At 42.9% G+C, this 22,975-nt stretch overlaps 1 protein-coding gene across 1 annotated transcript in view; it reads left to right on the forward strand.

The window, feature by feature from the left end:
• Positions 1-22,975, forward strand: part of LOC111216798 (diacylglycerol kinase delta-like) — a 30,317-nt gene that overhangs the window by 2,159 nt on the left and 5,183 nt on the right. Inside the window, 21 exon segments of the mRNA XM_022738413.1 lie at positions 1,744-1,854; positions 2,410-2,490; positions 8,563-8,667; positions 8,763-8,895; positions 9,488-9,594; positions 9,672-9,797; positions 10,977-11,079; positions 11,173-11,335; positions 11,440-11,548; positions 15,831-15,970; positions 17,211-17,294; positions 17,476-17,482; positions 17,659-17,689; positions 17,692-17,752; positions 17,995-18,094; positions 18,189-18,510; positions 18,588-18,755; positions 21,269-21,397; positions 21,508-21,604; positions 22,055-22,165; positions 22,273-22,369. Coding sequence (XP_022594134.1) covers positions 1,768-1,854; positions 2,410-2,490; positions 8,563-8,667; positions 8,763-8,895; positions 9,488-9,594; positions 9,672-9,797; positions 10,977-11,079; positions 11,173-11,335; positions 11,440-11,548; positions 15,831-15,970; positions 17,211-17,294; positions 17,476-17,482; positions 17,659-17,689; positions 17,692-17,752; positions 17,995-18,094; positions 18,189-18,510; positions 18,588-18,755; positions 21,269-21,397; positions 21,508-21,604; positions 22,055-22,165; positions 22,273-22,369 — 2,361 coding nt within the window. The 5' untranslated portion in view covers positions 1,744-1,767.

The raw sequence follows: 22,975 nt of genomic DNA on the forward strand, positions 1-22,975 counted from the left end.
GATCAGCGTGTCAGATGTTTCCTGTCACAGTGAACTCTTGGTCAGCTCAGACTGAAAGTCACAAAGTCTATTTTATTTATATTGAGTCATTTCAAAGAGAAAACAATAAATCTTCAGATGAATTGATTATGAAAATAGTTTAGTTTCATCAAAACTGAATTGACAGAATCAAATATGACAAAAAAAGAAAAACTGAAAAGTTTTTACTGTTAAATGACTTAAATAATAAAACGGTAGTTGATTTATTTTTCTCACACTCTTTGTCTGAAAATAATCTGAGAAGTTCTGTACAATAACACAAACTCATCTTCAGCTGCGCATGAGACAACAGTCCCAGTGTTATTGTGGACATACGGTGGTTGTGTGTGGTGGGTGCTGGTATTTCTGTCGGGCCCTGAAGGCAGCAGCAGCTGGTTCACACCGATGTGGATGTTTTGAGTCACAGGAAGAGAGTTTGGCTCCGAGCCGCTCAGTTTCTGTTTAAAGCTGCTGTTTTTGCACAGTGAGAGTCAAAAACATGAGGAATGAGTCATGTGGGAGAAGAGGAGATATTTCTGTTCAGGAGGAAACTCAGAGCGTGTTCTGTTACTCAGGTCTTAATCACTGTGTTCATTAACATTAAAATAATACCAAACAGGTGAGTTAGAGTAAAGTTAGTCTCTCACAGGTATAACAGGTATGATAATTAACTAGACAGATATTCACTAAAAACTGAGACTAAACGCTGCTGTAGCTGCTCAGCGAGGGTCGCAGCTGTGACAACCTTTGACCTCTTAGACATTCTCTGTGACCCGTCAGTTTAAATCTATGTGAACACAGCAGGACTATGATTATCAAATACAGACATTATCAGCAGCTGTCTGTCTCTCTCTCTTCACCAGGTGTTCTGTTGTTAACCGTAGAGGTTTGCCTATTGTCATGTGATCCAAGTGTTTGACCCAAGACTCTGAACACTGATCAGTTTTAACATGAATATGGTCACAGTCCAGTCTGTTTTCTTAAAGATCAGAGTGTTGTTTCTTCCTCAGATATAATTTTGATATTGGTACCAATAACATGTTAATTAGATCTTATCAAACAGCAGTCAAACTGAATGTGTTTCTGATGATGAGTAGAAACTGGAGGTGGGACTCTGTGAATGGCTGCTTGTGTCAGACCTCATCACAGGACTGTTACACTCAGCCCTCGTTCAGATGTGATTGTTGCACAGTTGCATTAAAGCCTGTTAAAATGAATTGATTTCACTGAAAACACTGACATGACTTCAGAAACTAGGTCTCTCTAGGTTTGGCCTGGTTTCTGTTTTAAACTGAACCAGCTTTATCTTCAGATCAGCAGTGATTAGGGGTGTTCCCTTTCGTATTGATTATCTAATCAGAGTCTGATTTGATAATGAGCATGAAATACTGATGGTACATCCTGATTCAGAATTTGGATGTTTGTGATCTTAAAATGTGAATATCATGTGATGTGATCCTTTAGAGAGAAGGCGTCTCACTCTGTGGGAGTTGTTGAACTACAGAAACACTCTTTTTGTACTGAGCTCGCTAATTTGTGTTGGTCATAAACTGGTTCAGTGTTGGTTATAAACTGGTTCAGTGTTGGTTATAAACTGGTTCATGGTAATTGAACTGGTTCCCGTTAATTAAACTGGTTCATGTTAATTAAAATGGTTCATGCTGGTTATAAACTGGTTCCTGTTAAATAAACTGGTTCAGTGCTCTGGCTCTCTGTGTGTTTCAGACTGTGTTGAAGGAGGGCAACCTAATGAAACAAACCAACTCGTTCCAGCGCTGGAAGAGACGATACTTCAAACTGAGAGGGAGGACTCTGTACTACGCTCAGACTGCTAAGGTGACTGCCCCCTAGTCTGCTGCTCAGGTAGAAGGTAGAGGACAGGTGCAGCAGAGGTGACCTCAGGTCTATCTCAGGAGTGCAAGCTCAGTCAAATCAATGGATTATTTTCATTATTGATTAATCTGCTGGTTATTTTCTCCATCAATCGATGAACTATCTGTCAATAAAACATCAGCCCACATCAATATCCAGAGCATAAGGTTTATTGTGATATAAGACACAGAAAAGTCTCGTGAGAACCTGGAACATCAACTGTTTGATATTTTTGTTTGAAAAATAACAGTTAAGCAATTACAAAAATAGTTGCCAATTCATTTTCTGTCAGTCACCTAATCAATTAATCGACTTATTGTTGCAGCTGTAATATATACAAGTACCTCGAATGTACAATGAAAGTATGATTACTGTTGAGTTTAAGGTGAATCTAAATGTTGCTTCTGATGTGAGTGTTAATGGTGGTTTGCTGTCTGTCGTCCATTAACCCTTCAAAACACTGATCTAGGTTCAGTCTTCAGGTCTGATCTGAAGTGTGTTTCTTGTCTCTGTCTCCAGTCGATAATCTTTGATGAAGTGGATCTGACTGATGCCAGCGTTGCTGAGTCTAGCACCAAGAACGTCAACAACAGCTTCACCGTGAGTCCGAAAACAGCATCAGTCTTTCAGACAGAAACACTTAGACCCCGAACTTCCTCGGGTCATTTTCAGAGCAAACCTCACAGGTGTGTAGGTGTGGGCTTCTTGTTTCAGGTACAGGTGAGACATGAAATACAGTCCACGAAGTCCAGTTTGAGAATGAGATCAGGGTTCTTGAGTGTTCTCCTGAAATAAGGAGGGCCTTTACCAACCTCAGAAGAACAGACATGTTCATTAAGTATGGGGCTTATTGAAGCTCCTGTGGTGTCTTCTTGTTACCCGAGTTTGTCTTCCTCACTAAAACACAAAGTGTGAGTCACTGAGACGACAAACAGGATGAGTGTGTGTCCTTCATTGTCAAACAAACATGGAGCTGCTCATAATAACAGCTCCACAGGACAATGGAGCAACATTAATCCATTTGTCTATAAGATGTCAGTAATGGTATAACATGGCTCTAATGATTTCCAACACAGAGATTCAGTTTATCATCACGTGAGATGAAGAGAAGCATCCAGTCTTCACATGTGACAGACTGAAACCAGAAGACGTTTGACACTTTTCCTTAAAAACTAAGATCAGTAATCTCTTATCAAAATAGCTGCCGATTAATTTTATGTTGACGACGATCGATAAATCAGCTAATGGTTGCAGCTCTGTCTCTGAGCTTGTTTTCAGTCGCAGGTTCTAATCAACAGTTTTACAGAGGTCTTCCTTATAACTGTGGTTTATGAGGAAAATCAATTCACTAAGGATCATCTTTCACACTTTATTGTAGTAGAAAACACACAAAGAAGCCAATAGTAAAGGTTCTTTCAGTGTTTTTTCCTCCTCGTCTTATTTTGGTATAGTTTGTCACTTCCTGTCAGTGAGGCCACAGAGTCAACTTTGATGTGTATTTATAGAGACTGGGGGCTGTTTAACAGTAGGGTGGGGCTGTGTGTGTGTGTGTGTGTGTGTGTGTGTGCGTGCGCGTGTGTTTCAATGGTCAAAATGCATCAGGCTGTTAGCATGTGACTGAGTGTATTTATAGGAAGCTGAGTGTGTGTAATACTTTTATCAATTCTCATAAAATACATCTCACTCTGTGGGGTGTGTGAGTGACAAACAGTACACACACTGATGGTATAGTAAACACGTATTCTACACATCTGTGTGTTTGTTTACTCTATCTTGGCGTCCTCTTCTTTGTTGGTCCTCATGATCTCCCTCCCCCCTCTCCACAGGGGGGCGAGGGGGGGTCAACATGACGACAAACAGGAAGTAGGTTGAGTCATACGAGAGGATGTGGGAGGAGCCAGAAAACAGAGAGGGAGAGGCAGTAACAGAGCAGCAGACGAATGACCAGAACCAGGTCTACTTAAGATCTACCACCACCCCCCCCAGATCAGGACTTTAACCTAGAGTGTGACTTGGACAAGATTTTAAAGTGGACTTTTTGTGATCAGTTGTGACCTGGACCAGGTTTGAACCCTCTGGAGCTGGTGTGTGGGTTCTGGACTCAGACTGTGGTCTCTGCGTTTCTGTGTTGGAGTTGAACTTCAGAGGAAAGTTTTCAGACACGGTAAGAGTTTTAACAGAGGGAAGGGTTTTCATCCCTGATCTGGATCAACATCAGTATGAGATGACAGTCTGTGTTTATTACGTCATAAATGCGTCATGTAGACAACTGCTGATTGTTCAGAGTCGTATCTCAGATTTCTCTAAACTGAGTGAGTGGTGGACAGAGGTCCAGTCCACATAACCATATTTAAAGACACAGTGATCACATTTCATCTCAGACAGACTGACAGAGTCAGAGTAGAGGAGAGTCATAGTAGAGGAGTAGAGTCAGGTTAGAGGAGGAGAGTCTGAGTAGAGGAGTAGAGTCAGAGCAGAGGAAGAGAGTCTGAGTAGAGTCAGAGTAGAGGAGGAGAGGCAGAGTAGAGGAGGAGAGGCAGAGCAGAGGAGAGAGAGTGTTACTGTGTGTTAGTGTGTATTTGTGTGTAGTATTGAACACAGTGGTTACTTCAGCCTCTGTCTTCAGACTGTCACATGGTGAGCTCAGAGATGAAGCTCTTTAAATATTTGCTCATTTTTTTCCAGTCACACCAGTTTAGCTCCATCGCCTGTTCCTGTTTAATGGGATCACAGCTGCAGCTGACGGTGACGTCACCTTCAGCTTCACTCTGACATCGTCCAAACACAATGTGACAGGTTGTTGTTCTCAGGTGTTTGTCCTTAGTTTAAACTAAAACAGCAGAACAGATCTGTTCTGCACCCACTCCTTTTAATGTTATTCTCACCTATTTTGCATACCCAAATACCAAAGCTGGGGGGGCAGCTGTTGTCATGTGACCAAACAAAACTCTATATAACTGAATTCAAAACAAGGAATTTTTATTTACAAAAGGTGCCAAAACAATAATTGCACTGGTTTCAATATATAAATAACTATGTACAAAAAACCCCCAAAATGTTGAAATTGCACATAAATGAACAAATATATACAGTATATAACTATATACTAAATAAGGTTTCAGGGGCAGGGTTCTTTATAGCCCGTTCTGTGTGTGCCAAGCATTGAAGCAGTCCCGTGTTGCAACAAATCACAGGAGCGCGTTACAGCTGTGACGTCCACAGGCGTTTTCCGGTGGCAGAGGACACACTTTCTCCTCCCTGCTGTGCCATTTCGATATTCTTTCCCTCAACAAAATAGTGCAGCTTGTGTGAAGCTGCTGGGGCAGGGGGTGGGGATAAAGGCTGAGACATAGACACAGAGCTCTGGTCTGCCAGCTCTTCAACCAGTGCAGTCCAGGGGTGGATGGGGTGGTCGGGGTGGTCGCAGCATCTGCAGCAGTTGTAGCAGCGGCAGTAGCAGCGGCAGCAGCGGCAGCAGCGCTGGTTGCAGCAGAGGACGAGCGACGTCTCTTTCCTGGAGACGGTTCTGCATCAGGCTCCCAGTCTGAGCTGCTGTCCTCTGGCCTACAAAACAAAATGTAACGCAGTGAACTGGACTACAGTGTACTGTAATTTCAGAACTGTAAATTGCAGCATGTAGTAAATGTACAGACAGCAAAAGTCAACCAAACGCCACTGGATAAAGTCAAGACACGAGTGTGTAGCGTGCGTAAAACAGGGACATCTATGTCGCTACGCACAGCAATAACATTGGCTAAAACAATGGCCAATACTTCCTTTGTGAAGGTAATACATTAGGGAAAACAAGCATACCCAAAGCCCTGCAGTCGGAGGTTTAATGTTTTCCAGTTGAAAGAAGTGATGTAGTTTTTTTCCGAATGAAGTCCCTCGGGTGTCTGAAATGGACTTTATATGGCACTATTCACAATTTGGATTATTTTTATCTAAAAACACTTTTGGTTTTTGTGATCCTTGGACCCTTAAGGACAAAATGAGTACAAATTAGGGAGGAATAGACCAAAAACTGGACTTCATCATCGCTTGAACAGTAGGGGGTTGACACGGTTTTGCCGTCTTTCTGGTTTATGTTGCTGGTAAATCTGAATGAATCATTATTTTGTGCTCATAGTTACTGAAAAATGAACTGGATATTTGAATTGTGGAAAACTTGGAGCTACCCAAATATAGCAAGTCAGTATTGACATATGTTTATATTGCCACATTAATTTGCATTATCACTACAGGCCAGCGGGTTGTAAGAGGTTAATGGAGCAGCTCCTCTGCCTGCAGCCAATCAGATGTCAGACCACATGATGCAGCTTCTTTAAAGTACAGCAGGAACATTTTAAGACCTGAAATAGACTTTATTTCTACTGCTCCTCTCTACATCAGACGTCATCAAGTTTTTCACAATAAAAGACAGACACACCACATGAAACTTTACAGTCTGGAGCCAGAAACAACCAACAAGCTCTGATTAGAACTCAGTAGAGACCTAACAAGAGTCTTGATGACCTGTAACCTGCTTCAGAACCATAAACTTGAGGTTTTTATTGCGGTTCCACTGTTTTACACTCCAGGACACTGGAGGTTCATGTCTGAGCTGAAGGGTCAGTGAAGATGCTTTCAAAACAAAACCAGGAGCAGGTTTTATTCCTCAGTGAACTTAAGCCAAAGTTAGGTAAAGAGTAAAAACCTGAATCAGACCAGTATTTGCTGTGACCCCCCTTTCCTTTAAACCAGCTCCAGTTCTCCTCAGTACACCTGCTCACAGTTCTTCGGGTTCTTGTCAGGTAGGTTGTTCCATCATCTTGGAAAAACTGCCTCTGACTCAGTGACTGAGATCAGGACTCCTGGTTTTTCTGGTCTCTGGAGATAGTTCTCTATGACTGTGTGTTTGGACTCATTGTCCTGCTGCAGGATAAATCTGGACTAATCAGACATTTTCTGATGATGATGATGATGATGATGATGATGATGATGATGATGATGATGATGATTATGGAGAAGAGTCTGAACATCACAGTACTGACATGATGTCATGTTGATTGTCTGTTTGGTTGGATGATCGAGTCAGTGGTTGTGGGACAGACGAAGGAGAGAAATCCAGATCCTTTCTGGGACTGGTGTTGTTTCCCCAACATTAATCTGAACTCAGACCAGAGGCTGTAGGCAGGGTCTAATCTAAACAGGGATTCATACTGAAGACAGTCAACAGGGCTCTGGTCCAGTCCAGTCAGAGTAATAGTTTAATGAGAGTAAAGGTTTATCGGACACCAACCTCTGCACAGAGCCTTAACACCTGTTACTACCGGTTACCACCATGACAGTGTCTTTTATTTTGACAGTCAGCAGCAGAAATACATAGTTCATGTTGCAGGTCTTAACAGTCATACCAAAACATGTCTTACTGCATGACCACAGTACAGTGTTCAGTGTAATGGGAGTCTGTCAGATACATGACTCAGTCAACAGTTTATTAACAGTGACTCAGTTTGGTCATATCTGGAGCTGAAACGTGGTGCGTCTGCTGTTTGGAGACAGTTGTATGTTAGTGTCTCCGGTCCACACTGCCGACGCTTTGGATCAATAAACCATACATTTCCTCAAACTACTGTACAGCACTGAGGTGTTGGTGGTTCCAGAGCCTCTTCTGTGCACAGCTGTATGGAGAAATAATCCAGTCACACTTCTACAAGGATATTAAAACGGAAAAAAATAGCCCTGGTTCTGGACGGGTATCGCTCATCCATCAGTACTCAGACTGTCGAGTTCAGTTTTCAGAGAGAACATCTCCACCAGAAAGTCCAGTTTGATACGGTTGCTCTGCTGATAGATCTCAGGTATACTTCCCTGTGGATGCACACACAGAGGTGTAGTTGTTACACTTGTTTGTTGTCAGCCTGGAGGAGCACAGTTGCTCTACAGCACTGGGTGACCTGAAATGAATGAGGGGGCTGGGTTTTTAAACATAGTCTGAACTGACGCTGCTCCAGTGGAGGACGAAGTACTCACATACTGTACTTCAGTAAGAGTGCTAATAGTACACAGTAAAAATACTCTGTTACAAATAACAATGTGTGAGTAAAAAGAGGAAAATGTTGAAGTATCACACGAAAAATATTATCATGAGTTGTGTTTACTGTATGAAAAGAAAATACTCAGCTACAGTACAAGTACCTCAAACACACCGTCTGTCCTCAGTACAGTACAGTAACTGTGTAAATGTACTCTGTTACTTTGCAGCATTTTGTTTTAACATTGAACTGTAACACGGTTCTTTGTGTCGCCAAAAACACAGTCACTAGGAGAAAGTTTGTGTGTGTGTGTGTGTGTGTGGGTGGGTGTGTGTGTGTGTGTGTGTGTGTGTGTGTATTTCTGTCGGTGTGGGAACAGAAGGTTCATTGTGGAGCAGCTGAACAGGAAGTGGAAGTCCATGTCTGTTTTTCTGGGAAATACAACCCCACACACACACACACACACCAAATACACACTCCTGCTGTGTGTGGTTTTATTCCAGTTGTACAATCAGAAGAATCAGCTTCATGTTTTAAACAACACTGACAACACAAGGAGAAAATACTGAATATTAATCTACCTGTCTGTGTCTTTGTCTGTTTATCTATCTGTGTGTGTGTGTGTTCGTGTGTGTGTGCATGTGTGTGTGTGCAGGTCATCACCCCCTGTAGACGTCTGATTCTGTGTGCAGACAACAGGAAGGAGATGGAGGAGTGGATGGCAGCGCTGCGCAGCGTCCAGAACAGACAAAACTATGAGGTCTGTGTGTGTCTGTAGTGTTACCAGTATGACCGGCAGTAAGAGCCCCAATACCACGTACTGACTGTGTGTGTGTGTGTTTGTCTCTCTCCCAGTCTACCCAGTACAGCATGGACCACTTCAGTGGGATGCACAACTGGTACGCTTGTTCTCACGCCAGACCGACATACTGTAACGTCTGCAGAGAGGCTTTGTCAGGAGTGACATCACACGGCCTGTCCTGCGAAGGTACACACACACACACACACACACACACACACACACACACACACACACACACACACACACACACAGAGGTTCAGAGCTTCAGAATAATGACCCTGACACAGACAGACAGCAGGGTGGACAGAGGACACACCTCTCTTTGAGCTTACCTGTGTCACACCTGTGCAGGACAAGATATGGGCAGAGGATGAAATCTACATCATCAGACGCTCACAGACTTTTAAAATATTTTCTCCAGATGATCATTTTTTTCATCTGTGCTGTCGGATAGTTCATCAACTGGTTTAATATTAAAAAGTGAAATATCTTGAAATATAAAAACAGATGCATCTGAATCAGGTCTCAGTAGAAGACCTAGACTCACACCAGGTTCACACCACTCTCCTCAACAGTTCTGCTGCCTTTAATCCTTCTCACTTGATGTGATGATGACACATGTTAAATCCACGTGTTTCATCAGGTCATAAGCAAACAGGACTCAGCAGGTTTGTAATGTCTGAATATAGCTGTGATTTATCACTGTCCTGTGTGTGTGTGTGTGTGTGTGTGTGTGTGCGTGCGTGTGTGTGTGTGTGTGCGTGTGTGCGTGTTACAGTGTGTAAATTTAAGGCCCATAAACGCTGTGCAGTCAGAGCCACCAACAACTGTAAATGGACCACACTGGCTTCTATCGGGAAGGACATCATTGAGGACGAGGACGGGGTGAGGTCACACGCTCAGGAATATTTAGCTATAATTTATCAATGCCATCTGACCCCCGACCTCTGCCCTCTCCTCAGGTGTCGATGCCTCATCAGTGGTTAGAGGGGAATCTCCCAGTCTCGGCTAAATGTAACATCTGTGATAAAACGTGCGGCAGCGTCCTCCGTCTGCAGGACTGGAGGTGTCTCTGGTGTAAAGCCATGGTGAGACAGAGACCAGTCCAGAGACTGTAGTGACGGGTGTTCTCTTTCTGATGATATGTCAGCCACAGGCGTGCTGTTTTCTGACCTCCTGTTTTAATGAGCTCTTCTTCCAGTCCAGACAGTTAACAGCCAGTTAACAAATGGTTAACAGCTGGTTAACAGCCGTACAGTTCTTCTGTCTACAGAGTGTCGAGATAAATCAGCTGTGACCACCATCATTGTTTGAGAGGATTTTATTTTGTAATGACCCGACACCTTCTGTTGAAACTGTCATTGGAAGGATTATAATCTAAAACATGAAGTTGTTTTAAATTTACTTAATCTGCACTACATCCTCCTGTTTGTACTGTAAGCGGACAAAAGACCAACCAGAGACCGACAGAGACTGACAGAGACCGAAGTCTGTCTAAGTCCAGCCAGAGTCCAACCAGAATCCGACCAGAGTCCGACCAGTGTCCGACCAGTGTCCAACCAGTGTCCGACCAGAGACCGACCAGAGACCGACAGAGACCGACAGAGACTGACAGAGACCGAAGTCTGTCTAAGTCCAGCCAGAGTCCAACCAGAATCCGACCAGAGTCCGACCAGTGTCCGACCAGTGTCCAACCAGTGTCCGACCAGTGTCCGACCAGAGACCGACAGAGACCGACAGAGACCGACAGAGACTGACAGAGATCGAAGTCTGTCTAAGACCAACCACAGACCAACCACAGACCAATAGAGGCTGACTATCTAAGACCAACCAGAGACAAACCAGGGACGAATCAGGGACTGTCACAGACCGACAGAGACCCCTTGCTCACCTAAATTCCGTTTTTAAATCTCATGTGTCTCAGATTTTAAATAATTGTGTATAGGAATCATGGATTGGCAGTTTTTTGATATGCTAAATGTAGCTGAGTCACACAGAAATGTCATATCCAAACTGTTAAACATTCTGTTATTTTCTCCCAGACTGTGACAGAACCAGATTTTAAATCAGTACCTAAAAACTGAACGTCCAAGGTCACAGAGGCTGATTGAAAGTGTTGGGGGACGACTATGGCCAAGTCACCCTAACCCTAACCTTGGTGTCACTGGAACAAACAACACATGAATCAGCTGCTTTTTCAAATGTCTTTTTTCATGCAGGCAGAGGTGTGTTGGATTTCTTCCTCAGGTTGTCCCTCTGTCCTGCAGGTGCACTCGAGCTGTAAGGAGCAGCTGTCCTCCAAGTGTCCTCTGGGTCAGTGTAAAGTGTCCGTCATCCCTCCAACTGCACTCAACAGCATCGACTCTGACGGTAGGGGTCTGACAAACACCAAACACAACACCACACCTGAGTTGATCTACAGCACATACTGAGGCGAATACTGAATGTCTGCTGTGTCCTCAGGCTTCTGGAAGGCGTCGTGTCCTCCGTCCTGCACCAGTCCTCTGCTGGTCTTTGTCAACTCTAAAAGTGGAGACAATCAGGGCGTCAAGTTCCTACGACGCTTCAAACAGCTGCTGAACCCGGCACAGGTATTTGACCTGATGAACGGAGGACCACACCTGGGGTGAGACACACAGACAGAGTAACAGTTTAACAGACAGAGAGTTTGAGTTTAATGTGTCTCCTATAATTCAGTTTATGTGGACACATGAAATCTGTCTCTGTCAGGCTGCGGCTGTTCCAGAAGTTTGATACGTTCAGGATCCTGGTGTGTGGAGGAGATGGCAGCGTCGGGTGGGTTTTGTCAGAGATCGACGCTTTAACGCTGCACAAGCAGGTACACACACACACACACACACACACACACACACACACACAATGTCCTCACAGTGTAGAAATGTCCTCACAGTGTGGAAATGTCCTCACAGTGTAGACGTCCTCACATGGTAGAAATGTCCTCACAGAGAGACGTGAAGGCACACACACACATCGTTTAATGTTTCAAGGAGTCTTTAAAGAGAAACTTCACAGCTGAACGTGTCTTCTTGATTCAAATCCAGAGGACACACGTGCACCTGCCATCCTGTCTCACCTGCTGTCTACACCTGATGAGCTTCTCGTCCATCACAGTGTCAGTCAGTCTACTAACAGTTTGCTAAGAGTTAATTTGTCACTAGCATAACATACGTAGTGTGAATACCACAATTTAGAATTTGCTCTCGTTGATAAGGGGGCACTAGTCCTCAGGAAGGACAGTGTTAATGAACTTTATTTATTAGGGCTCGAGCGCATCGAAGGAAACTGTTGTGATTTTTATTATTCCGACCAGAAGAAAAATCGCCTTTTTGAGGCCTTTCCCGTGCTCAAGAACTCATGAAACTTTGCACACGCATCAGGCATGGTGAAATTTTATGTGTCTCGCCACCTAAAATTGTAAAAAAAAAATTGAGCCCCTGCTCTGTGTTTCACCTACATGCACGAAAGTTGGTTGGCACATGTATCATGCCAAGACTTACAAAAAAGCCTCTTGCGCCCATACCCTCAACCAAACAGGAAGTCAGCCATTTGAATTCAATTTGCAATTTTGCCGCCGTTTTTGCGATTTGGGGTCACGTACTTTAACGAACTCCTCCTAGGGAATTCATCAGATCAACATAATCTGTGGTCAGCCTCATCATAAGACCTTTGTGATGTTATATAGCGAAGCTTTTGAGTTTTCGCTGTAGGACCCGCCCCTGATGGCGTAAAGAATTTCGATCCTTCGCCATGAAAAATTAACTCCCTCTCATTCCAGCATAAGTTGTCCAAGCTGCCTCAAACTTTCTGTGTCATAAGAGTCCCGCCCTGAACACACTCATATGCTCATATTCAGTGATACCCATAGTGCCCCCTTGTGGAAACAGGAAGTGTCATGTTCTACATTTTGATATACTGCTCATAGTAGGTTGATCCAATCATGATCAACAATTTGATTGCACTGTAGTTAAAACTGTGACTTTTCATGGAACAGCCTGCCCGTGGTGGCATGGCGAATTTCGGTCCTTCGCCATGAAAATTCAACTCGCTATAACTCCAGCACGCATTGTCCAAATGGCCCCATAATATTAATATGTGATAAGAGTCCTGCCCTGAACACACCTATATGTCCATATTTAGTAGTATTTATAGCACCACCTCTAGGCAATATGTGGTATTATGATTTACTTTTTCATTTATTATTCCTAGAGAGTTGACCTGGCCCTCAAAAAAACGGTCAGAAAATAATTTGTTGAATATGCTGATGCTTCATGGATGTCAGTTTTGAGTTTTCACTTAAAGGCGTCGCTCTGGCGGCATGTCAAATATGAAACAGGAAGTGGCTTTATGTCCATGACATGTTGTCCAATTCCAAGATCATTGTTGGTTTATTCTCATCTTCAGACCAGTGCAATTCTACAGTGCAGAGCTTTTGAGTCTTCGTTAAAGGACCCGCCCGTGGCGGCACGTTGAATTGCGATCCTTCGCCAAAACTGTCAACTGTCAAAAATCTTCAAAAAGGAAAACATGGTGATAATAAAAAGTTACAAAAATTACTCTGAGGCACTTCTGCTGTTTTGGTAGAGTTTGTTTAGAATTGGCTTATAAAATTGAATATTGCACATGTAGACAAAAATAAATGTTACTTGGAGAACATGGCACAGAAAGAACAAAGAACGTGGACAAACAATTAAGTGCACAATGGCTAAAAGCTGATAGCTAAGAGCTTGTAGCTAAGAGCAGATGGCAAAGATCAATATGTGAAGTGATCACGACTGTTTTATCCCCTGGGGGCTGGCGCACGTTTCAGGGTCGTTTCCCATCTTCTCCTTCGTTTCAACTTGGAGAAGAGAATCATTTTCCATGGAACTTTAATTCTAAAGTTTACCTATAAAACTCGCACATCCATCTTCCACCATGACCATAAAACATTACATGAAACACCATATAAACCTAATGGCACTAATAATGACAGACAGGAATACTACAAGTGTGGATTTCATATCACATCCTTCAAAACCTTAAATTTATCATAATACAAGTGGTTAACTGATCAAACAACATAATAAACCTTTCCTAAAGCTAATAGTAAATAAATGTGGATAAACTGCAGTCCTTTGACTATAATAGTACTAATAAAGACATTCTGGATTTCTGTAATGTCTGTTACCTTGTGTGAAGGGTGATGACAGTATGGTCACATGAAGGACATTGTCTTAAACCTACATGTTACATTTCAACCATTCTTGAGGATTCAAATCTGGGATTTACCTATTACATAGAAACATCACATAGGTTACAGAACAGTTAGATATTTCATTTTCTATTTTTCTCAGATCTGTGTCTGTGAAGAGAGTTCTGCTGGTCACTGCTCAGGATTGGAATGTGGGTTGTAGTTTATGACTCTGTCTCGGGAAAGACGAGTTTGTGTGTGTGTTCATGCATGGCACAGAGAGTTTAGGAATCACACCTTAGTGGTAATCAGTCCTTTTGATGTTGCTTTTTCTATATAAGAAACTGAAATATGAAGAGACAGAGTCTTATTGTTAGAAACCGGAGACTTTGCCTATGTTCCAGTTTGTATTCAGTTTGGCTGGTGTCCATTCGTTGATCCCCTGGAGCTGACCCTTTGACCCATGGTCTGGTTGTGCGTCTCTCTGACTGGTTGGCAGGTCCTTTGTCTCTGTTTCCTATCAATTCGATAGTTTGATGGTGGAGGAGTAAGAAAGTGTCAATTCTGGGTCCATAACTCTGCACGTCCTTCCTGTGAACTTCTTTAATGGCTTGTCACTGATGCTGGACCAGTTATGTCTGCTACACATGTAACATGTAACTGTGAACTCACACTCTGCAGACCACAGTTACACATGTAACTACAGTTCTATGATTCAGAGACAGTCACAGCTGGATTTCCAACATCTGTGTCAGTTTGAGTGGAGGATGGAAAATGGATCATCTGACAGTTTAATGAAGTGACTCTACAGATAAATTACTGACTCTAAAGTTACTCTTCATAGCACTGTGGTCCCTGAGGTTCAGGTCCATGTCTGTGCTCCATCAACAGCGCCCCCTGCTGCTCCATCACCATCCTGGCCTCCTTCAGTAACAATAGTCTTTAGTTTTGGAGGATTATTTTGTTGCAACATTAATGCAGTTTAAATGTGAAATAAGCAGTAATGATTAGTAACAAATGTTCGAGGTGACGTCTTCGCTGTCTGGTTTTGTCCGACCAACAATCCAGAACCCAAAGATCCTCAGTGTACTGTGGCGTAGGACAAGACATCTGACAAGCTGAGAAAGTTTCACAGTTTTGCTTAAACACATTAAAACTTGAACAGTCAAAAATAATTAAAATAATTGTTGAATGATTTTGTTGATGGGTTCATTGATTAATCACCTAAATGTTTCAGCTCTTGTACTTTTATTTTTGACATGTACTTGATCTTAAATAGTTTAAACCTTGTGCAAAAGTTAGGGTTAGGGTTGAAACTCAGATATAGATTTATACTAAATTATACTAGTTTCTTGATTTGAACGTCTTCCTGCTCTGTGAGGCTGCTGTTAGCTGTGGATGATCTGTCTATAAACTCTGTTTCTAAATGTGTTCAGTGCGAGCTCTGATTTGTCCTACAAATGTCATGTTGACCTCCAGACCCTGAAATATAAAGACTGGAGACTGAAACAACCATTTAGGTGTGTGAGGTTTTTCCCTTCTTTGATGTTCACCTGTCACTTAGTTTGGGCGGGATTTGTACAGAGTCTGGATCCCTGTAGTGGAAAGAAACAGATGTTTGGGGCACCCCAGCCGCTCACCTAGTAGAGCAAGTACCACATCTGGGTGCTGCATGTCGTCCTCTCTCTCCCCCTGGCCTTCCTGTCTCTCTCTCACTGTGCTATCAGAGTAAAGGCCTAGGAGTAATGGCCTTGTCTGTTTCATGTCTGTGTGTTCAGACCTGAACACACAGACATGAAACACATCGGTTAATGTGACTCACTGTGGATATCATTATCTGTGATGTGGAAAATGACTGGAAATGTGACTCATTATCACTGTAGCATGTGAAATGAAACATGTTAATTTTATTGTTGTGTCTCTGTTTCAGTGTCAGCTGGGTGTTCTTCCTCTGGGGACCGGGAATGATCTGGCCCGGGTTCTGGGCTGGGGTTCAGCCTGTGACGACGACACTCAGCTGCCTCAGATACTGGAGAAACTGGAGAGAGCCAGCACCAAGATGTTAGACAGGTAATATGATAGATAGACAGATAGACAGATCCAGACTCCTGCCAAGCACAGACCCAATCTTTTTTTACCAGCTTGTCCAGTCTCTTTGTGTTCATGTCGGACATGCTGCTGCCCCAGCAGACTGCAGCATAAAAAAAATACACTGTCCACCACTGATGATAAAACATGTGCAGCATTTCACTGCAGACGTCAAAGGACCTGAGCATCCTGAGGAAAAAGATCTGGCTCTGCCCCTTCAGGTAGATGGCATCCATGTTCAGGGACCAGTCCAGTTTACTGTCCAGGTGCACACCTAGGTATTTATAAGTGTGCACCACCTCAATGTTCTTCCCTCGAATGTTGACTGGCTGAAGGGTGGGCCTAGACCTCCGAAAGTCCATGACCATCTCCTTGGTCTTGGAGGTGTTCAGAAGGAGACAGTTCTTGTTGCTCCATTCACTGAAGGCCATCGTCAGATCCCTGTACTCCTCTTCCTGCCCGTTCTTGATACACGCCACAACAGCTGTGTCATCCGAGTATTTCCTGTCAGGTAATCCACAATCCAGGACGTGAAGCAGGGATCCACCCCCATCCCTTCCAGCTTGTCTTTAAGGATGGGGGGTTGGATGATGTCAAATGCACTTGAGAAATCAAAGAACATAATCCTCATGTAACTACCTGGCTCATCTAAGTAAGAATGGGCCTGGTGGAGCATGTAAAGGACGGCATCATCCACTCCAATATGTTCTTTGTAGGCAAACTGTAGGGGGTCTAGTGCATGTTCAACCTGTGGCCTCAGAAGGTGGAGAAGCAGCCGCTCCAGAGTCTTCATGACGTGTGATGTGAGGGCCACCGGTCTGTAGTCATTTATCTCAACCAGAAGGGTCTGACTGACAAATACAACAACTGTCCCTGGTTTGAGTCTCATGTGATGAAGAGACTTCAGTTAGGAAATCCTGAATGTAGTCCTGGGTTGAACTGAGAAAGGCCTCATCAGTCAGTTTGGTGAAGAGAGCCCATTCTAAATGTGTAAGAACTAAGGATCTGAAATGTTCTTTGTGATCCCACCAACACCACAGGTAAAACTCCTGTTACTTGCAGTCACACTTTGAGCATCAGGAATTAACACTGACAAAGTTGGTAAGAGTACTGTGTGACTGTGTTTCTGTGTTTCTGTGTTTAACTGTTGGTCCTAGATCATGAACAGGAACCTTCACCTGAAGCCCTAAAAACTTTGTTTTTTTCTCTACTCCTGCTGCAGGTGGAGCATCATGGTTTACGAGACCAAGTTTCCACGGCAACACTCTGCCTCCACCGTCACAGAGGACTGCAGCGAAGACTCGAGGTAACAGGAAATTACATCTCTTCCTGCGGTTTCCCATTTCAGAGTGCAGTGAGGATGTTCAAAAGGTTGCGAGCTGTCGACTCATGTCACCACCTGTCTGACCTCAAGATAAACTGGAGCAACAGATCTGCCGAGGTTCATTCAGCTCCTGTAGCATTAACATGGATCCAGTTTGTCTCAGAGTCTCAGTCAGTGGTTTAACATTTATGAACACAGAGACAGGCAGTCAGTGTCTGACATTAGGATAGTTTATAAAACCTTTTTAAAACCGAGACAAGGGAAAGACTCAATCTAGTTGTGGAGTAAGAAAAATGTTTTGGCCCCACAGAGGTACTGACCCTGATGTTTGTGTCCTCTGATCCAGGTTCAGCAGATTCTGACATATGAGGACTCAGTGGTGCTCACCTGTCCAAGATCCTGACCTCAGACCAGCACTCTGTCGTAATCTCCTCTGCCAAGTACGACTGACTGTTTGTGGTCCTACTCCTCATACTGTTCATAGGTTTAGATCTAGTTTGTTACTGACTCGTGTGTGTGTGTGTGTGTGTGTGTTGTGTGTGTGTGTGTGTGTGTGTGTGTGTGTGTGTGTGTGTGTGTGTGTGTGTGTGTGTGTGTGTGTGTGTGTGTGTGTGTGGTGTGTGGTTGTGTGTGTGTGTGTGTGTGTGTGTGTGTGTGTGTGTGTGTGTGTCCATATATTCAGGGTTCTGTGTGAGACGGTGAAGGACTTTGTGGCTCGTGTTGGTAAGGCTTATGAGAAGAACACAGAGAGTTCAGAGGAGTCAGAGGCCATGGCCAAGAAGGTACAACACTCATTCAAGACATGAGTGTGTCTTACATTAGTGTTTCTGATGAATCATGTTTCTGTTTTGGACGAGTCATGTTTTTCTGTTGCAGTGTGGCGTCCTGAAGGAGAAACTAGACTCTCTGTTGAAGACTCTGAACGAGGAGTCCCAGGCCTCCACCGTCCTCCCCTCAGTGCCTCCCCCCACCATCGCTGAGGAGCAGGAGGAGGTTGAGGGAGTCATACTTCCTCCCCCTCTCCATCATCCTCCTCCTCCTCTTCATGCCCTGACCAGCTCCGCTCCCTGCTCCCCACGTACCAACACCTCCTCTTCATCTGCAGCCACAGCCATCTTTAAGCCCAGAGAGCAGCTGATGCTAAGAGCCAACAGTCTGAAGAAAGCCATCAGACAGATCATCGAGCACACTGAGAAAGGTCTGGAAGACTCGAAAGTGTTCACATGTCGAATGTTTCAGGGAGGAGGTTATTAAACCCTGTTCTGTGTTCTACAGCTGTGGACGAGCAGAACGCACAGACTCAGCAGCAGCAGCAGGTGTTCTCTCTCAGTCGAGCTGAGGAAGAGGACGGTCTGGTAGAGGAGGACGAGGAGGAGGAGCTGGAGGAGGATAAGATGTCTCTGCACTCGTCCTACAGCACCAAACACCGCAACACACGCAGAGGTGAGAAACCCTGCACTACCACTACAACTGCGGGTGATGTAACAGGTCTGAGAAAATTACAGAATGAAATAATTTACTATGAGTTAAAGTTCAGTGTTGTTGCTCTGCAGTGAAAACAGTGATACGGTTTGTATGACGCATATAAACCAGACAGCAGCACATTCTTCTGTAGATTCACAGTTTTATGTTTATCACTTACAGCTGACTGAACTTCCCATCAATGGTTTGTTTTTGTACAATAGACAGAAAACTTCCCGATTGCCACTACACTTTCATTAAATATGTTTTTCAGCTTTAAGGTCATTGTTAATCAGGGTTCAAGCCTCAAAGGGGCAGAACCCTATTGTTTTTGTGTCGGTTTATCATTAGGTGTCCAAGCCCGAAGGGGATTGGGGACCATGCATGCAAGGCAGCATGGTTCCCTGTTCCAGCGAACCCTACTTATACTCTGATATTTATTTTTCCATTGGTAAAAGTGGTACGGCAGCCTAAACTGTAAGAGACAATGGCATGAAATTGGCAGGGTTGGTATAGACCGCTGCATGTACCTTGGACACCAAAAATGACACACGTGACAGTGAAGCAGCTACAGGTGCAGCAAACGTCTCATCTCACTGTGCTGCAGAACAGAGAGGTTCAGGAGATCCTTTGTTCCCACTGCCATCAGGCTATACAACACCTCAGCCAAAGGAAGTGGACTAATCTAATTATTATTGTTTATTAATTATCAACAGTGTTTATCATTATTATTATTATTATTATTATTATTATCAACAATGAGCTAATGGACACATGACTTTCCCCCAGGGGATAAATAAAGTATCTATCTATCTATTGAGTGCGATATGCAAGAAACTTTGCAAATAGAATGTATAGATGCTCTTGATCAAAAGTTGTATAAAGATTTGCATTCCTCCAAAAAATGCGCTTGTTAGAAAGGCAAAACTTCCTGTAGCTAGCTGTCAAAAGGGGGAGTGTTGCATATCTTTGGCACAATAGGACATTACTTCATAGTATCACTCCCAGGACCTGTACAAAATTTGGTTCTAATTGGCCACTAGGGGGCGCCACAAATGTAATTCTGGTGAAATTCTTCAGTACATGATTAAAATTTAGTAATGATTGATTAAAGTGGGTGTGTCCTATCATGGAAAATCTAAATTTCACCAAATTTCACCTTTTGAACTTCACAAATTCAAAGTTTGACTTCCTGCTACTTATAACTAACACTGACTAACAAGTCTTGATTCAAATGCTACCAATATTGACACAGATATTCTCTAAATGGTAGCTATGCAGTGTTTAAAATGGCATTTGGAATGGTCAAACGGTGAGTCTACAGAGATAGTCGATATTTTGCTGTAATAGACCCCGTTCATACCTGCATGCATGTCTAGTTATTATAATTATTATTATCATTATTTGTCTTCTGCTGTGGGTCAAATTGCCGTGAGCTGGAATGAACTAGCAACATGAAACTTGGCCCAATAACTAGAAATGATGTGCATGTGCTTCCCAAGAAACATGAGCCCAGTCAGCTAGATGATGGCACTGTAATGATGGCCCAGAAATGCAATTTTGGAAAGGCCAAACCCCTCACACCATATGTCCAATGTGCTCTACAGAAAAGCCTGTCTGATTGCTACCAAACTGTAGATCATCATTGGACCAATCAAAAGTTGTATAAAACTTGTTGACATCTTATTTAGTTTTCAACATATTGACCAGTAAACATCACAAGGGGTATGGCCTATCATGTATTTGCTCATGACTCAAGATGCCTTTGAGCATTCCTGACTAAACTCACTGGAGACGTTTGGGCTGTCTGATGAACACACACACTGAGTTTCATTCACGTCTGATGAAAGGAGGACACATGAACTATGCGATCACAGTTACTAAAATGCTGCAGGCTCTTCAATGATGAAACAAGTGTGTGATTGGTCTCACTTGTTAAACTGAATAAACGTGATGATGTGATTGTGACTGTTAGAGCCACTGTTATATAGCATACAGATATGAGTTCTCCAGCTGCTGAGGCTCAGGTGTGACTCTGGGTGTAGCCTCATTAGGATATTCATATATGAGATCGGACTATTTTCATTATCTATTAAACAGCTAATCATTTTCTCGATGAATCAATTTCATCTTTTCATCTTTAAATGACAGAAAATAGTGAAAAATAGTGTTGTTAACAATAAAACTTCCCGCAGTCCAAGTAATGTCATTATATGTCATGTTTGATAATCTGTTTAGTTTAATTTTTGCTTAAAATGATTACAGTAGTTGCAGATTAATTTTTTGTTAGTCAACAAATTGATTAATCAATGTATTAGTATGTATAAATATATGCTGGTGATTAATTTGAAGCTATTGACATCAATGCATTTTCTGAATGTCTTTGTGCCGTTACTTAGCGCTGCCTGTACTGGAAATAAAAACAGAATTGCGTATATGCCAGGGTGTTAACCTAACTGTCTGTAATTGTCTGTCTGACCTGTCTGTCTCCTCAGTCAGTAAGACGCCCTGTGAGAAGCTGATCAGTAAAGGCAGTCTGTCATTGGGCAGCTCTGCGTCACTTCCTATCCAGACAGGAAGCAGGGAGAACATGCCCATGCTCAACACAAAGATCCTCTATCCTGGTAAGAAGTTTGGAGGTTAGGAAACATTTATCTCATGCTGTGTTCCCACGCAGCATCAGTCCATCATTACTTTATCATTACAGCAGTCTGATGTTTGTCTGTGTGTGCAGGTCTCAGAGCAGGTATCTCAGGCTCTTTGTCCAGCAGCTCTGTGATCAGCCGACTGTTGGTGAACGCCGACCCGTTCAGCTGTGACCCTGATAACATGTGAGTCTGTCTCTGACCTTGTACAATATGAGTCACTGCACTGATAGCTTTAATTTGACAAAGCAGCGTATTACTACAAGAACATTTTCACATATTAAATCTAATGCATCCAAGATTGAATGAAGCATGAATCACATTTCATGTAAAGGAGACAATTCTACTATATAGAAAAATACCAGAAAAAGTAGAGAATAGTGATGTATTACTTGTCCAAACAGATTCAAACAACAAAAGCAAATATAAACTAGACATGGACCAACATTTGTATTCTCCAGTGTCCCTGTAATATCTCAAGGTATATCACATCATTGTGGACGATGTTGTAAATCTCTGAGCAGTACTAACTCAAAAGAGTTTGTCTTTATCACCAACTCCTATCTGCTGTGTAAATAAGTTGTTAATTAGATTTTTAATGAAAACTAACCCCAGAGTGTGTATCTGTCTCTGTAGGGACTGCTACACTGAGAAATGTGTCATGAACAACTACTTTGGTATCGGACTAGACGCTAAAATCTCTCTGGACTTCAACAACAAGAGAGACGAACATCCAGAGAAGTGCAGGTATAACAGGAAACAACGATTTTCATGTCTACTTGTAGTAAAGAAATAAACAGGTTTTAAGATATCTCCTGTTTGATTGACTGTTTTTTTATTACTATTATTTTCAGGAGTCGGACTAAGAACATGATGTGGTACGGAGTTCTGGGAACCAAAGAGCTACTACACAGAACCTACAAGAACCTGGAACAAAGAGTTTTACTGGAGGTGAGGTGCAGAATGATGACTACCAACCAGGAGCACTGAACTGCTGAGTCGATGTGATTTAGACCATTAACTACGTATCAACTCAACACGACTGCTCAGATATTCAAAAGTAGTGCACAGTCAGTTCCAGACTGATTCCCCTTCAGAAACAACCAGATCTTATATTGTCATGTTGTCAGACCTAGTGCAGACCTTGTCGCCATCATCCTCACTTCCAAAGGTTGCCATTCCGAAAAAAAAACATTTTTATCTTCATTTATGACTTCATCCACGTTTGACCTCACTGTGATGACTCACCGTGAGACTCTGGATTTTTACATGAGAGAGGGGGAGATGTTACTTTGAGTATTTGATTTTGATATTTAGATGTCCTATAACATGACACGTCCAGCCATTGTTACAGCAGTGAAGACATGTACAACAGGACCATATCATACAACTGTGACTAAATATGTGTGTGTGTGTGTGTGTGTGTGTGTGTATGTGTATGTGTATGTGTATGTGTGTGTGTGTGTGTGTGTGTGTGTGTATGTGTATGTGTATGTGTATGTGTGTGTGTGTGTGTGTGTGTGTGTGTATGTGTATGTGTATGTGTATGTGTGTGTG

Source organism: Seriola dumerili, unplaced genomic scaffold (assembly GCF_002260705.1).
Source record: "Seriola dumerili isolate Sdu_G_001 unplaced genomic scaffold, Sdu_1.0 BDQW01000036.1, whole genome shotgun sequence".
NCBI lineage: Eukaryota > Metazoa > Chordata > Actinopteri > Carangiformes > Carangidae > Seriola > Seriola dumerili.